Here is a 15768-nt window from a genome sequence, read left to right as displayed (position 1 = left end):
TATTGCGAAGTAAATCAAACATTTAAAGTGACTATCTGAACTATATCAACTGTTTTAATATTTTTGCTTCCCTGCTAAAACAAGATCAGCACAGCACACCTTGTTTGTTATTCAGGCTGATTGCAGGTGTTGCCCCCACTCACCATATGCTCACAGGCACATTACAAAATTCTTCCAAGCTACCCAGGAAGTGGATTGGACTGTGAAAGACCAACCCAAATTGTGTTTGCATTTTTACAAATTTGTAGGGCAGTACAATATCTCAGAGAGTAGGTGGAGTCTCCTGTTCCCCTGGTGCATTCACTATAGCTGCCCAATTTCCCTGCTTTTTAAGGATTTGATAGAAATATCTGTTGGCTATAGGCCAGTGTGGTATAGTGGTTAGACTGCTGGACTACAACCTGGGAGATCAGGGTTCAAATCCCCACACAGCCATAAAGCTCACTGGGTGACCTTGGGCCAGTCACTGCTTCTTAGCTTCAGAGGAAGGCAATGGTAAACCACCTCTGAATAAACCACCTCAGAGTAAACCAACACCATCTCTGCTACCTTTTCGGCACCTTTTGAAGACTTTCCTCTTTCAACAAGCCTTTTAAGTTGAAACCTATCCCAGTCTGCATCTGTGTCAGAATTGTTTAATATGTTTTTAAAAATGTTTTAACCCTTTTCAAGGTTGTTTTTTAAAATGTTTTTAATGCTGTTTTGTTTTAATGTATTTTAAAATCTGTTTTTATGATGTTTTAAAGTTTTTTTTGGTGCTTTGTTTACCGCCCTGGGATCCTGCTGGGAGGAAGGGCAGGATACAAATTAATTAATTAAATAAATAAAAACACCAACCCTTCAAAGTGGGTAGACTGCCACCACCCCTTAATCCTGGTCCACTCTGGGCCAAGGGGAAACCCAAAGTGCCAGAAAAAGCCCTGCCAAGAATTCCAAAGACAAAAGCCACAGGTACAGTCCTTGTCCTGGAGCCTTTAGGCAAAATACCCAAATATATGGTAGTCCATGGCTAATTAGCCAAGGTGCTGGACTTAGAGCCAAATCTCCCCTACAATGAACACTCACTGGTAAATACAATGTAGCTTTATTAAATAAAATATAAGTACATAATTATAGCAGCAAAATAGTTCCTTAAAACCCACACCTCATGATTCCACATCTCCCCAGAGATACATAGCCTGGATAGCAGATGGAATATGGAACCTCAACAACAGATAGCACCCCAAACATTGAGGGACAAAAGCTAAGGTAAGCGTCCTATTCTTATGGGAAAATGCCCAGCAACGGCCAGGAATTAATTAGCCAATCAGGGGACTTTCTGATGATGAAACCTTCTGGAGCTTATGGGTCACGCACTCACCACCCTTCCCATGCTACTTGGCATTGAAGTACCAGTCTCCACTGATAAGCAGGAATTCTTGCTTATAGCTTAACTGGCTTCAGCTGTGAGAACTGCAAACTCATGACCTTCTCAAAGGCTCTATTTCAAGCAAGATGTTTCCCTCAAAATCCCTTGCCTCAGAACCATTTTAGTTTTTAAGCTTTCAAACCAGGCATTGTTATGTGTAAACACACACACAAAATTCCGATTTTCCTCCAAGCGGAGGTCAGGGCGGCCTGCATACAGGACCCCCCCCCCCGTCTGTCAGAAGACTAGGGCTAAGAAATAGCGGCTGTCCTAAGGGGGGCGGCCGACCTATCCAACCAACACATCAGGCTGCCTTTTTCCGGGGATGTATGTTTGGGATACCGTTTGCTTGAGCTGGCCCTTTTGTTAATTGCCACCGTACACGGTCTCACATTGAATTTGAGAAAGCCGCTCGTTCCCTCCAGCAGCGCCCAGCTTTATCCCTTTCCCCTCCCCTCGTCAGGGGCGTAATGTCTTGTCGCTTCTACGGGTCAGATGACGAAACCGCAGCCACGCGGGCTGAGAGCAAAGAAAGCAGCATGGGCGCGCTAGACAAACTGAGGACGGGGCTCCCTGCCGGCCTGCGGGTAGTTCGTCCGCCGCTGCTGCCGCCGCCAGAGAACCGCGACACCGCCCAACTCCACCTCCAGCGACCTCTCGCTCCCGAAGCGCAAGCCGCTCTCTACGTTCACGTGAGTCCGGAGGGATACAGCGAACTCAGCGCCTGAAAACCTTTCGTGCATGCGCCGATTCAGGGTCTCGCGCAGGCGCTGTGGGGTCCCGATACTGTACGGACGCATCGATATTCTATACATGTTTCCCTGTAAATAGACTCCCATCCTCCTTAGTACTAAATGAGGGTGGTTGCTTATTCCTGAGGTGGAAAAAGTCAAATTATTGACTAACTGCCAAACGGCAAGGCGGCGGCTGGGGATGCTTTCCCCTGTCAATAAAGCTGCGGTGGGGGGAGGTTCGCTGAGCCTGGAAGAGTTGCCTTCTTTCTTTCCGGCTTGTGCACCCCACCCCATTCATATGGTTGTCTGGAGTTCGTTATTATAATAATCATCATTTAAGCGGGTGCAGTAGAACTTTCCAGAGTCTCTGGGTCTTAAGGCCGTGGAGTTAAGAAGTGCCAGTGCTCGTCCTCAACCGAGTTCATTTCACCTGCTGCGCCTGCCCTAGGGACGGTGTAAAAGCCGGAACGGAACAGGCCGGAACGGGCCCTTTATAAAAGAAATTGATGCCAAAAACACTGGGATGTGTTAGAGACACTTGAGAACAACATTTAGCAACAAAAACCATTCTGATAGGATTTTTATTAGCCCTTTAACAACCAAAATGCCCTCCAGAATGGAATGAAACAGCCCGGAATGGTGACTTCCCAGCAAGCCAGACCTCCCAAATTCACCAGTCCCACATGACTACATAGGATACATGCAATAAGACACAAAACTTCCATGAAAACCACGTTCTGATACCTGTTCCGGGCTATAATACGCTTTTACGTAAAACAGCCCGGAACAGCGACTTCCCAGCGAGCCAGACTTCCCAAATTCACCAGTCCCACAAGACTAAATGGGATTCATGCAATAAAATGCAAAACCTCCACGAAAACCATGTTCTGATACCCGTTCCGGGCTATAATACGCTTTTACATAAAACAGCCCGGAACGGTGACTTCCCAATGAGTCAGACCTCCCAAATTCACCAGTCAGCCAAAAGTCCAGCAGAAGGAAACAATAGACTTTCTTTGCAACAGAGGAGTTTCCAAAGCATGGTGCAAGCCATAGCTTCAGAAACCAAATGAAGAAGCCATGAATTCACATCTCTCTTTTGTAGAACTCTTGCCTGATGAGGTAGTTGGGCCCTGGAAACCAGAGATTCCATGCAAAGACCTGCATTTCAGCAGTGAACAGCAGGGGGGCAAAGGGTCATGGGATTCAAATACAGAAAGCCCCAGTTAAAGTTCATGCTAACCTGGCCTGCAGCATTAGTTATGCTTTGGGACTTAAGTCATCAGAGAACAATGGCAGAAATCAGAGGTGCAGCAGGAAGGTTGTATATTCTTGTTTAGCCACTCCAGCAGTCCTCCCTGTGGACTGAGGCATCCTAAAGGAAAAAACAAATTGGTCTCTAAGTTCAGCCCTCACAGACCAGGAGGGGTGCAAACAAGATATTTTAGGATCCAAAACCTATTCATTAGTAGCCTTGTCAAAATAATCAAACTACCAAGCCTTTTCGGAACGCTACCAGTGTTTCCTCTAGAATTGTCATATTTAGGCCATCTTTCAGATAAGAAACAACTGTCAACTAGGATGCTGCAGGCTGAATCACTGAAGCTTGCCAAGCAACTGCTGAACTTCCCTACATGTTGTACACAATGCAGCAAGGACCATGACTACATCTGTTATCCAACCATACTGTTGCTGGCAGTGCTCAGCTACTCCCATAAAAAAACCAGGTCCTGAACTGAAGAACTATCCTTTGATGGTAAGGGCCTCTTTAGTAAAGAAACAGACAATTTATTAATATTCACTAATAAGCAAAAAAAATGTGTTTTAAGAACATACCTATAGATAACAAATATTTCTATCAAACTTTAAAAAGCAGGGAAATTGGGCAGCTATAGTAAATGCACCAGGGGAGCAGGAGACCGGACCTCCTTTCTGAGATATTGTACTGCCCTACAAACTTGTAAAAATGCAAACACAATTTGGGTTGGTCTTTTGCAGTCCAGGGCAGGTTTGATCATTTGCATGCTTATTGAGTTCAGTGGTTTACTCCTGTGCAATCATGCTTGTTTTTGGGACTGCCTTCAAGTCAATTCTGACTTATGGGGACCCTATGAATAGGGTTTTCATGGTAAGTGGTATTCAGAGGTGGTTTACTTTTGCCTTCCTCTGATGTTGAGAGGCAGTGACTGGCCCAAGGTCACCCAGTGAGCTTTATGACTGTGTGGGGATTTGAATCCTGGTCTCCCAGGTCGTAGTCCAACACTGTCACCACTACGCCACACTGGCTCTCTGTAATCATGCTTAGCATATGTAAAACTGACCATGAGGGGGAGGAAGAGAAGAGGGAGGATGGAGAGCTGGAGTAGGCAGGGGAGGAGGAAGAAGGAAGAGGGGAGGGGAAGAAGAAGGGAGAGGAGAAAGGCAGGTCTGATCATTTACATGCTTATTGAGTTCAATGGGATTTACTCCCATGCAATCATGGTTAGAATAGATAAAACTGGCTGAGGGGGAGGAGAGACGGGAGCAGAAGGAGGAGGAGGGGGAAGGAGGGGATTGGAGGGGGAAGGAGGGGATTGGAGGGGGAAGGAGGGGATTGGAGGGGGAGGGGAGGGGCAAAAGGGAGGTGATGGGAGGGAGGAGGAGGAGGAGGAGGAGGGGAGAACAGGTTTGTTAATTTGCATGCTTATTGAGTTCAATGGGATTTACTCCCGTTCAGTCATGCTTAAGATAGGTAAAACTGACCATGGGGAGGGAGAGGAGATTGGAAGGGGAGGAGTGAAGGAAGGGGTAAGAGGGAGAGGATAGGAGGGAAAAGGAGGGCAGGGCATGTTTGATCATTTGCATGCTTTTTGAGATCAGTGGGATTTATTTCTGTGCATTCATGCTTAGGATAGGTGAAACTGACCTGGGGGTGGGACAGGGAAGGAGGAGAGGAGATTGGGTGGGTGGACACTGGGCAGAGGGGAAGCCCCTTTCCTTTCCAAAAGGAAAACATTGTGAACAGTATCATTGTTTTTCAGCGTTTTCCCCACCTTTTAATTCTACAGCAGGCACATGTAGTCTCCCACCTAAATTTATACCAAAGCTGTCCCTGGCCACATCCACACTAGACCTTTATTTCACTTTAGACAATCATGGCATTTCCCAAAGAATCCTGGGAAGTGTAGTTAGTGAAGGATGCTGAGTGTTGCTGGGAGATGCCTTATTTGCCTCACAGAGCTTCAGTCAGAGCGGCTGAATGTGAAACCATTCTGGCCACTGGAGCTCCATCAGGGGAATAGGATCCTGTCAGCATCCTTCACAAACTACACTTCCCAGGATTCTTTGGGGGAAGCCATGACTGTCTAAAGTGAAATAAAGGTCTGGTGTGGGTGTGGCCCCCTGAGTAGCCAAGCCAAGCAGCTGTGAGTCTGGCTTTTAGAACACTGACAGGTGGTTCTTACTGAGCATGCCCAGGCTTATTGACTTTAATGTTAAATTTCTTTAATTAATTAAAATCAGCTAGGCATTTTTTTAAACTTTTAAACTGCAGAAGATGAAGGTCAGAGTATGGGGCAAGGTCAGTATTAGGATTACAGGTACTCTGTGAACATGACTCATTTTTAATTAATTTCAACAGTTATAAGATGGGGAATTCTTGGGTCAGCAATACGACATGTGAGAAGGAGCTTGGAATTGTCGTTGATCGCAAGCTGAATATGAGCCAACAGTGTAATGTGGCTGCAAAAAAGGCAAATGTTATATTAGGCTGCATTAACAGAAGTATAGTTTCCAAATTGTGTGAAGTATTAGTTCTCCTCTATTCAGCACTGGTTAGGCCTCATCTTTAATACTGCATCTAGTTCTGGTCTCCACACTTCAAGAAGGATGCAGACAAACTGGAATAGATTCAGAGGAGGGCAACAAGGATGATCAGGGGACTGGAAACAAAGCCCTATGAGGAGAGACTGAAATAACTGGGCATGTTTAGCCTGGAGAAGAGAAGACTGAGGGGAGATATGATAGCACTCTTCAAGTACATGAAAGGTTGTCACATAGAGGAGGGCCAGGATCTCTTCTTGATCGTCCCCGAGTGCAGGACACGGAATAATGGGCTCAAGTTGCAGGAAGCCAGATTTGGACTGAACATCAGGAAAAACTTCCTAACTGTTAGAGCCATACGACAATGGAATCGATTACCTAGAGAGGCATCTTTGTGATTTTTCAGATCCTGCAAATCTTCAGGTGAAGGGAAAGAAAACAAAAAAATAAGGTTATGGTGCTCTACACACTTACTTGAGAAGAAATACAAACATTTCCCAACATAAAACCAATGTCTTCTTATAATAATTGATTTTGAGTTTCAGCGTTTCAAAATAAAATATCTAACAGAACTAAATTACAATGTACCATTTGTAATTCAGTAATATGAGAGCATTGGTCAGGGGTCTGATTACTTTTGCAAGGCACTGTATTTGAATGCTCCCACATGTTAGAAACAACAAAAACCTGCTAAAAGGAACAAGGTATATAGATCATTCCCAAGAGGGAATGTGATATTTGTGAAGGGGGACTTTAGCCCTGGAAAACCACCTGTGCTGACTTTCAGTAAAGTGGGCCTGCTTTGGAATGGCATTAAAATACCATGATGTTCATGCTCTCCCCCGCCCAATTCAAGATCTGTGTGCAGAACCAAACACTGATTTAATTCCAGAACAAGCCTCTGTCTGGGCATTGCCATAGCAAGTGTAGAAGACTAGGTTGCTTTGTGCTATACTTCCTCCAGCTATTATTACCCCCTTCCCAAGAATAATTTGCAATGCAATGCTAGATCTCCACAGAATTAAGTCCTATTGAATTTAATGTGGCTTATTCACTGGTTCAGTGGGGTTAGGATTGTAGCCTTATTTATTTTGGGGATGCACCCAAACAATTATTTTCTGTGTATGAAGTTGAGACACACGACTTTTCCGCATACCCCTTTGAATTTTCCATGACTTGTCAGAGTCCTGTTTTAAACATGTCACCTGCACACAAATTATACACAGGAAGGCTTTACAGCATGATTTTCATGATGGCTGCTAGATGGAAATACTTTGAGAGTTAGCCAAAGCTAGAAACGGAGCATTTTCTTGAAGAACAAGGGTTTGTATTCAAAGTAGCGCTAAGTCTCTCATTCTATTAGCGCGACTATTTATGCTTGCTCAGTGGAACTCCCCTTCCCACAACCCTAAATGTGTTCTGGGGTTTCCTCCAGTATGCGGCATGCATGTGGGGGAGAAGGTTCTGCTGCACATCCATAAATCCTTGCAGTAATGGAACATGGGCACTGGATACCGCCCAGGATCTTTCTACTTTGGCTGACATTTATTGGCTGAGATTAATAAACTCTGTTGAGACTAAGCAGATATTTACAATGAAATATAGTATATTTTGAATCTTTACTGTGCTTTTAAAATGTTAGTAGTCACTATGTGGTTTTGGGGAGTAAAATAGGGTGCAGATTTAAATACTTCGTATTCCAGGCAGTTTCATTGATCATCTTTCCTAGTGGTCAATGTGTTGCTGGCCTTGGTCTGGCAAGATGTTGATGATTGTTGGACACAGCAGGGTGAAGATACCAGGAAAGATACCAGAAACAGTGTTCGGTCCTTACAAATAAGAATTCTCTTGTTTCCTTGGTCTTTCAGTGGCCCTATTGTGAGAAACGCTGCAGCTACTGCAACTTCAACAAGTACATTCCCCGAAATCTTGATGAGCAGAGGATGAGGAACTGCCTCATTCAGGAGGCCCAGACCTTGATTCAGCTCAGTGGTACTCACAGGTAAATAAAGTGCAAGGTGAGGGGAAGATTTTGAACAGTCAGGATTAACAGTTAGGAGGCTTAAAAGGAATAGGAAAGAGCAGCATATGGGGATGAGTTTTACAACTAAACCAGCATCAGTTTGTATTTGGAATATTAGCATTTTGGAATAAGACTATCATCAGGACAGCAGTTTTAGTAAGATCTTGTACAGGTCAGAAGTCAGATCAGTGGAAGCATAATACTGAATGTGTGATATGAGGCTTGTAAACAGCGTGGGATGATTTTTTTCTTGAAGTCTGTAGACAAATTTATTAAACATATACAAATAATTGTTTAAAAATGACAAACCTGTGACTGAGACATGCATAATTCCACATTAGTGTCCTCAGGTATGTTCCTCCCACCTTCTTCATTTTTGCAGAATCACATCAGTATTCTTCGGTGGAGGGACACCAAGCTTGGCCAACCCACTCACCATTGGTGCTGTCCTGGATACCATTTCCCAGTGTGCCTATTTAGCAGAAGGCACTGAGGTTACATTGGAAGCCAATCCCACTTCAGCAGATTCCTCATGCCTTGCCAAGTTCCAGAAAGCTGGTGTCAACCGCCTCTCCATTGGCATCCAGGTGAGAGAACAGGAGCAGTGTTTGAGGGCTGTATTAATTTGTGCCAATTAAATTATAATAGTCTGTACATATCTCTTCCTTAAGACTTGTATTTCCTGTTCCCATTATAAACAAGGTAAATATACGCATTTCCCCCCCTCATCCATAGTCACTTAATGATACAGAACTGAAGCTCCTTGGAAGGAATCACACAGCTTGTGATGCTCTGCGAACTTTAGAAGAAGCCAAGAAACTCTTTCCAGGCCATACATCCATTGACCTCATCTTTGGACTCCCAGGCCAGACAACTGCATCGTGGGTCCAGGGATTGGAGGAGTCACTTGCAGTGTGTGATGACCACATCTCTCTGTACCAGCTGACGTTGGAGAGGGGTACCTCTCTTTTCAAGCAAGTCCACCAGGGCTTCCTGCCCATGCTTGATCTAGATGTAGTATCAGAGATGTATGAGCACGCACGGCACATTCTGCAGAATTCAGGTTTTCATCAGTACGAAGTCTCCAATTTTGCTAGGAATGTAAGTCTGTTCCTTTCACTAGTTCCTTTGCTGTATAACCTAAGACAGGACTGGGGAACCTTTTTCAGCCAGAGGGCTGCATCTCCTCTTGACTTGTCTTTCAGACATGTACGCGCACGTGCACACACACACACCTTACCCACATATATCCATTCTCACAAATAATATACACACATACCCATTCATGTTTGTTTTCTCTCACTCACTCACACATCGCAGTTATGCTTGAAAACAACTTCCCATTGGAGTCAGTGCAAGCATTTTTTCAACCTAATGGCCAAGAGGGACAATTTTGAGAGGAGTCACTGCTGGGAATGGAAGGATTAACCCTCTCCTCCCTGTGTCCCTCCACCAAAACCCCCACCATTGGTTTGGCAAATAAGTGGAAAAAAGCCTTCCATTGGCTCCAACAAGAAGCTGTTTCAAGCCTAATTGCCAAGCAGAAGAGATAGTTTCAGCATGCGGGCTACAGTATACAGGAGTGGGAAGGGTTAACCATTCCATCTCCAGTTACAACCACTCCCCAAATCCCCACAACTGGTAATTAGGCTTGCTGCATGGGGGAGGCACCCATGGGCCTCATCCAGTCAGCAGGCTGGGGTGGGGATTCACCTGGTCTACTAAGTTGAAGGGAGCAGACCAAAGAATTTCAGATAAGGAAATAAGCTTGTTTAAGGGGGAGGGCTAGAAGTATGAGAGAAGAAGGTCTTTCTGCTACAGAAGTGAAATGAGTATGATCTAAGGATGAGTATGATCTAAGCAAGAAAAGCCACCCTGGGCTCCTGCTGGGAGGAAGGGTGGGATAGAAATCAAATAATAAATAAATAAATAAATAAGAACAGAGCAACATAGACCGAGACCAACAGAGTCAGATAGTAGTTCCCATCCCAAAAGAGAATGGTGAGAAAGCTGTTATAAGACAAGAGGAAGGCTCAGATTTAAATCAATTTGAATGTCAAACCCAGTGAGGTGCTGAGGGACCCCAGGAATCAGTTGCTGATGGCTGCCCAGCATCTTGTAATACTAGACTACCAATGCTTTAGTGATTTGTGCTGTTCTGTGTTTTTCCTGCAGGGGGCACTTAGTACTCACAACCTGTCCTATTGGCAAGGCAATCAATATATTGGGATTGGACCAGGTAAGCATGCTTAGGGAGATGAGGGGGGGCAACTGCCAGCAGATTCCCAAGCTGAGTTCACCGAAGTGCTTTTCAGATAGCACTATTTTAACTATGCTTTATGATAAACATGGAGAGTTGGGGAAGGATGACCTCAGCCACCTGGCAGCAATGATTATTGGGTAGCTACACAATGGTTGCTTCTCATACCTGCCTCATCTAGAGATTAGGAATTAGTTACAGCATTAGCTACCTCTTTCCTAGGAGCCCATGGCAGATTTGTGCCATTGGGAGATGGCAAGATCCACCGGGAGGCCAGAATACAGACTTTGGAGCCAGATGTATGGATGAAGGAGGTGTTGGCCTTTGGGCATGGGACCCGGAAGCAGACTGAACTCGGTAAACTGGATGTGTAAGTGAAAAGGAAAGTGAGGAGGCTGCTGGCTTCAAGATGAAGTTTGTTCTTTACTCTCCTTATACTTTAGAATTCCTGAAAACTATGATAATGCAATGAGCGAGTGATCTGGGAAGTCTTTGGTTTAAATTTTGGCTTGGCCATGAAATCACTAGGTGCCATCAGTGTACCGTGACTGCTTAGGCTCCCATCTGCAATATGGGGATAATATCTACATTGTTATAAGGATTATTGAGAAAATACATGTGAAATGCTTTGAACACTCTAAGCAAGGGGGCTGCATGTCAGTGGTGGGTGGGGCTAGGGGCAGAAAATGGGTATGGCCACACACAAAAATGGATGGAACCACAGATGTGACTCTTACCTTTGTACAGTAGGCTACATTTTAGCTGTGGAAAATCCAGAGGTTTCTGTACATACACAGTTCTCCTCCCTTCTTCTAGGCAGAGGCATTATCATTGTTCAGGGTCACATTCCAGGCAGGCAAAAGCACCCGAGGGTATAGAGCAGGGCCTGTGAGGTTGTGTGGCCTGGGGAGAATCCTGAGAGATAGACGGAGGCCTGGAGGGCTGCATTGCCCCTCCCAGGCCTGAAGTGCTATGTAAGTGCCAAGTATGTTAATTCTTATATTCATTAGTCAGTTGAATGTGGCTTGTAGGATGTCAAAATCACTAGGAATTCATGTATGTGTGTGCAGAAAAAGTTGTACAGATTTCTAATGGTTATCACTATGTTTCTGGAGAGTTCTGTGGCCTTGAATATCCCTGTATCTGTCCCCTTTATAGACTAGAAGAGGTTCTGATGTTGGGGCTTCGTACAGATACAGGAATTACACACCAGGTGAGATTCTACTGTGATTGTGGCAGCAATTGCACTTGCAGCTGATTGAACTGAAATTTTCAGTGCCCTAATTCAAGAGTCCTTGGAGTGGCTTGGCAGAAATAGCCCATTACCTTCTCTTTTTCTGAACCGTCGTATCTTTTCCACAAGTTACTCAGTATGTAGAGGCTTGTTGGTCAAAGAATCAAAGACAGGTGGATAGGAAGTGAAATATGTGTGACTGGCTACAGTAGATTGAATCTGTTTTAAAAGACTGGATTTTTAGCCCTTGTAGAGAAACATTTGAAAACATATTGGTTGTTTCTGCTAAATGAATAGAAGCTATTAGAGATCTCTGTGGGATTTCCATTGGGCATAAGGTTGGGTTTCAGAATCTGCAGATCTTTTTCTCAGTTCCATGAAGCCCAGTCAAAACATTTATTGCCCCTTTCAGTGATCTCTCAAGGGTGGAATTAGATGTAGGCAGAAACAACCCCAAGCACATTTTCACTCACACACTCTGTCTCTTGTAACTTTTATTCAAAGTTACCTTTGTTTCCTTGCTCTTATCAGCAGCAGCCAATTATGTGTACTGGGAGCAGAGGAAAGGGAAATGACATGGTTATATCTGACCAAAAACATTACTAGAGTGGGAAGAACAACTTGAGCTCAGGCTTCTGTTTTTGGCAGCAGTGCTGGGTGAAGCATCATATCTAGTTGTGTCATACATCAGGAAATGGAAACCTGATGCTCTCCAGATGTTCTTGGTCTCCAACTCCCATCAGTCCCAGCCAACATGGTTGGCAGTCAAGGATGATGGGAGTTGAGTCCAGCAACATCTAAGGTCACGTTTCCCATTCCTGCCATAAATCATCACTTTTTGCTAGCCCTGACCCCTCCAACAAAGACTAGTATGTTGAAATAAGATTTGAAAATTAAATTGATGCACACTTGCCAAATTGCTTGGAATATTTTGGTTATGGTAGCAATCTAGACCCACTAGTTATAGACAATTTTGCATACTCCCAGTGCAGGCTTTGCTAAAAACAAAACAGTACACTCCCACCCTTGATGCCCATTAATTGAAGAGGGGAGAGACTCAGTTTGTCATCAGGGGAGGCTATTTCCACCTGCCTTGCCCCACCCTCCAGCCCTGGAAGCCTTCAAACGCAGCTTCTTTCAGAAGACTTTCTGGCCCTTTGGGTTGAGCTATGGGGGTTTGGGGGATGGAAGAGATTTTTGTATCAGCTTGGGGGTTAGTTTTTAAATATTTTTGCTTTGGCTTTGTTGAGCTTTATGCTCATTTATGCTTTGATGTATATATTTTTTTCTTAATGTAGTGATTATACTTTTTATTATGTGTTACTATTGCATTTGGACTATTTGTGTGAACTGCTTTGAGCATGTGTATTTGTGAAAAAGGCAGTATACAAATAATAATAATAATAAAAAACCTTGTTCCCAATGATGATTTGTTGCCAACAGTATAAAAGAGGTATTGGCATATAAGGATAGGTTTGGCACCAAACTAGCATCTGGATTCTGCTTTAGTAACTGATATGATTGCCCAGTTAATGACCTTCATTACCAAGATGCAATCAACCTAGGATTTCAGAAATGTATGCTAGTCGTGCTTTACATGCTGGTTGCGGAAGCTGGGACAGAAGGAAACAATATTGTACCTTGCTTTTTGCCCTTGGGATCCCTAAAGGCAGCTAAAAATATAAATACAATATTTATTTATATTCTCTCCAGATAAATTACAATCTATAACCAAGATTTGTTCTTGGTTTGCAGCTTGTGGTTTGTCTGGAGGTGAACCACAAATCCGGGTTCAGACAACATGCTAAGTCAAGGCATGGCTTAGTTCATAGGAGGAGGACCGGGGGGGGGGGAGCACAGCAGCCATAATCTCTTCTCTGAGAACCCTCACGCTAAGCCATGGTTTGGCATAGTATTATGTACAAACCAGCTTGCAGTGTTTAAATCAACTGATTTTTGAAAGCCTGCATACTACAAGACTAACTTACAAAAGCATGGCAGAATAGGAGGTTGTTGTTTTACTCTGCTCCTGAAAATCTCCATGGAATTAGCCTTGCTTGTGGGCATCCTGCAGGGAGGTACCACAAGAGAACAGGCTCTACTTCTTGTGGACACCAGTCTAAACTCTGATGACGGAGGAGGCAACCAGAACAGGGCCCCATCAGATGGTCTTGATGCAAGTGAGGTGAGAGGTTGAGGAATTAGTTTGGCGGACTTTATATTCAATATTTTGAAGAAGCATTGTCCCCCTCTTTTCATAGCTTTATTCATCTGTGTACTGATGGAAAATTAGCCCCAAGTGCATTCTTGAAAATACAAAAAAACATCCAGTTTTTGATAGTAGGATTTTCTCCTTACAGCACTGGCTGCAGTTTGCCCCTAACTTCAGCCTGTGGGATGTGTTTGGAGAATCAGAGGAAGTAAAAGACCTGGAGGAGCATAGTTTGCTACTTCTAGACAACAGGTGAGGAACTTCATATGTCTTTATTTATTTATTTATTTTATTTGTTTCATTTTTAGACCGCCCATAGCTAGTAGCTCTCTGGGCGGTGTACAAAACAGATTAAAAATACAATATTATAATAAAATCAATCACATATATCAACAACAATATTAAAATAAAACGTAGACATAAACATTAACATTAAAACATTAAAAAGCCTGGGAGTACAGCCAGGTCTTAACCTGGCGCCTAAAATAAAGCACCGTAGGCGCCAGGCGTATCTCTTCAGGTAAGCTGTTCCACAATTCGGGGGCCACTACAGAAAAGGCCCTAGATCTGGTAACAATCCTCCGGGCATCCTGGTGAGATGGTACCCGGAGGAGGGCCTTAGATACTGAACGAAGTGAACGGGTAGGTTCATAGCGGGAGAGGCGTTCCACAAGGTACTGTGGTCCCACACCGTGTAAGGCTTTATAGGTCAAAACCAGCACCTTGAATCTGGCTCGGAAACAAATAGGTAGCCAGTGCAAACGGGCCAGGACAGGTGTTATATGCGCAGACCGATTGGTCCTCGTCAATAGCCTGGCTGCCGCGTTTTGCACCAGCTGAAGTTTCCGAACTGTCTTCAAGGGCAGCCCTACGTAGAGTGCATTACAGTAATCCAGTAATCCAGTCTAGAAGTTTCTTTGAGAAAAAGGATGCTATTGTCCCCTGTGGAAGACTAATCTATGTCCTTTGTTGATGGGGATTGTTTTTGTAGAGGACTTAGGTGTTCTTGGAAAGGTCTGGCTGTGTTGGACTCTTTGCTGCTGACGCTTCTTAATCAGCTCCAGCAAGCGTGGATGAAAAGAGAGAAAACATTCAATCAAACCTGAAGTCTGTAAGCTGTACTCAAGGAACCTGCAATGAAGCAGAACAGAAAGGGCCTCTTAAGTTGGAGGTTGAGGGGTATTCAAATGTTGTTTCCAGTCTGGAAGGTTTTCAAATGTAGAAGTAAGATGGATAGGAATTTGTTTCTGCAATTAAGCTGGTAAGTTGGCTATACTAATTAGGTGCAAGACTTGGTCTGGAGAGCGTTTGCCCCTTTGTAACAAGATGGAAGAAAGCGTGGCGGATGGCACTATGCCTATACAGGAAATAAAGAAAGCATGAAATATCTTTAGGCTATATAATGAATTGATTAAATGTGAACTGGTTTTCATTAACTGAAATAGTCTACTCTTATGAGTGCACAAAAAATATTGTTTTCTGTAGGAGGAAATTATCATGGGAACAACAAAAGATTTGTGTGTTGTATCCAGACGGCACTTTCCCCTTCTTGTGGTTTGATGCTGGAGAGTACAGCTGTGAGGGTGAAAGTGCCTTTCCCTCTTGGATTCCCCCTGCACTCAAGAGTAGGAAGCCAGCAATGCTCCTGTGGAAGTAACTCAACACATCCTCCTACAGTGCTGGTCCCAGAATCTACTTCATGTTTGACCTGTTGGGTGCCATGGGCTTTATTTCAAATGCTAAGAGACTTGTTCCATTCTGCTTCTCACCAAGGGCAGATCTTGAATTAGTTCAAGCCAGTCCGCTGGATTTTCTGTTTATTGGCCCTCTTTTATCTGGCTCAGATAACCTGACCTGCATTTTATTGCATTACCTGTAGTGATGGAACACAAAAATGTATCTTTTTCCTAGTCAGGACTAGAGATGGGGACGAATTTTGGCATTTTCAGATTTGTTACCAAACTCTATCAGAATCTGTAAATCCTATATGTCTTTGGATCGGGTTTGACTAATGCTTGTGACTGTCAGTGACACAGGCTTTTTAAAAATAAAATAAAATCCAGGGCTAATTTGACATTAAACAGCTTTGCTCTGAA

At 43.9% G+C, this 15768-nt stretch overlaps 1 protein-coding gene and 1 long non-coding RNA gene across 3 annotated transcripts in view; one reads left to right on the top strand and one right to left on the bottom strand.

The window, feature by feature from the left end:
• The window catches only part of LOC133379901 (uncharacterized), a 26268-nt gene extending 24092 nt beyond the window's left edge, over positions 1-2176 (bottom strand). The window contains exon 1 of the long non-coding RNA XR_009761301.1: positions 1801-2176. This is a non-coding gene — a long non-coding RNA (uncharacterized LOC133379901). The remainder of the gene's footprint in view (positions 1-1800) is intronic.
• RSAD1 (radical S-adenosyl methionine domain containing 1) lies at positions 1175-15768 on the top strand. Of its 2 annotated transcripts, none has more exons than XM_061616040.1 (10): positions 1175-1248; positions 1872-2100; positions 7812-7945; positions 8349-8553; positions 8702-9067; positions 10142-10205; positions 10449-10596; positions 11385-11439; positions 13821-13924; positions 14664-15768. In XM_061616040.1, the coding sequence occupies exons 1-10, from the start codon at positions 1190-1192 to the stop codon at positions 14776-14778; spliced, it is 1479 nt and encodes a 492-aa protein (XP_061472024.1). In that variant the 5' UTR covers positions 1175-1189; the 3' UTR covers positions 14779-15768. The 2 variants fall into 2 exon arrangements, with proteins under 2 accessions (XP_061472024.1, XP_061472025.1); XM_061616041.1 differs by having other exon boundaries at positions 1218-1248; positions 1904-2100.

Source organism: Rhineura floridana, chromosome 3 (genome assembly GCF_030035675.1).
Source record: "Rhineura floridana isolate rRhiFlo1 chromosome 3, rRhiFlo1.hap2, whole genome shotgun sequence".
In the NCBI taxonomy this organism is placed as follows: Eukaryota; Metazoa; Chordata; class Lepidosauria; order Squamata; family Rhineuridae; genus Rhineura; species Rhineura floridana.
The sequence above is the reverse complement of the archived record's forward strand: the minus strand, read 5'-3'. Positions and strand labels throughout refer to the sequence as shown.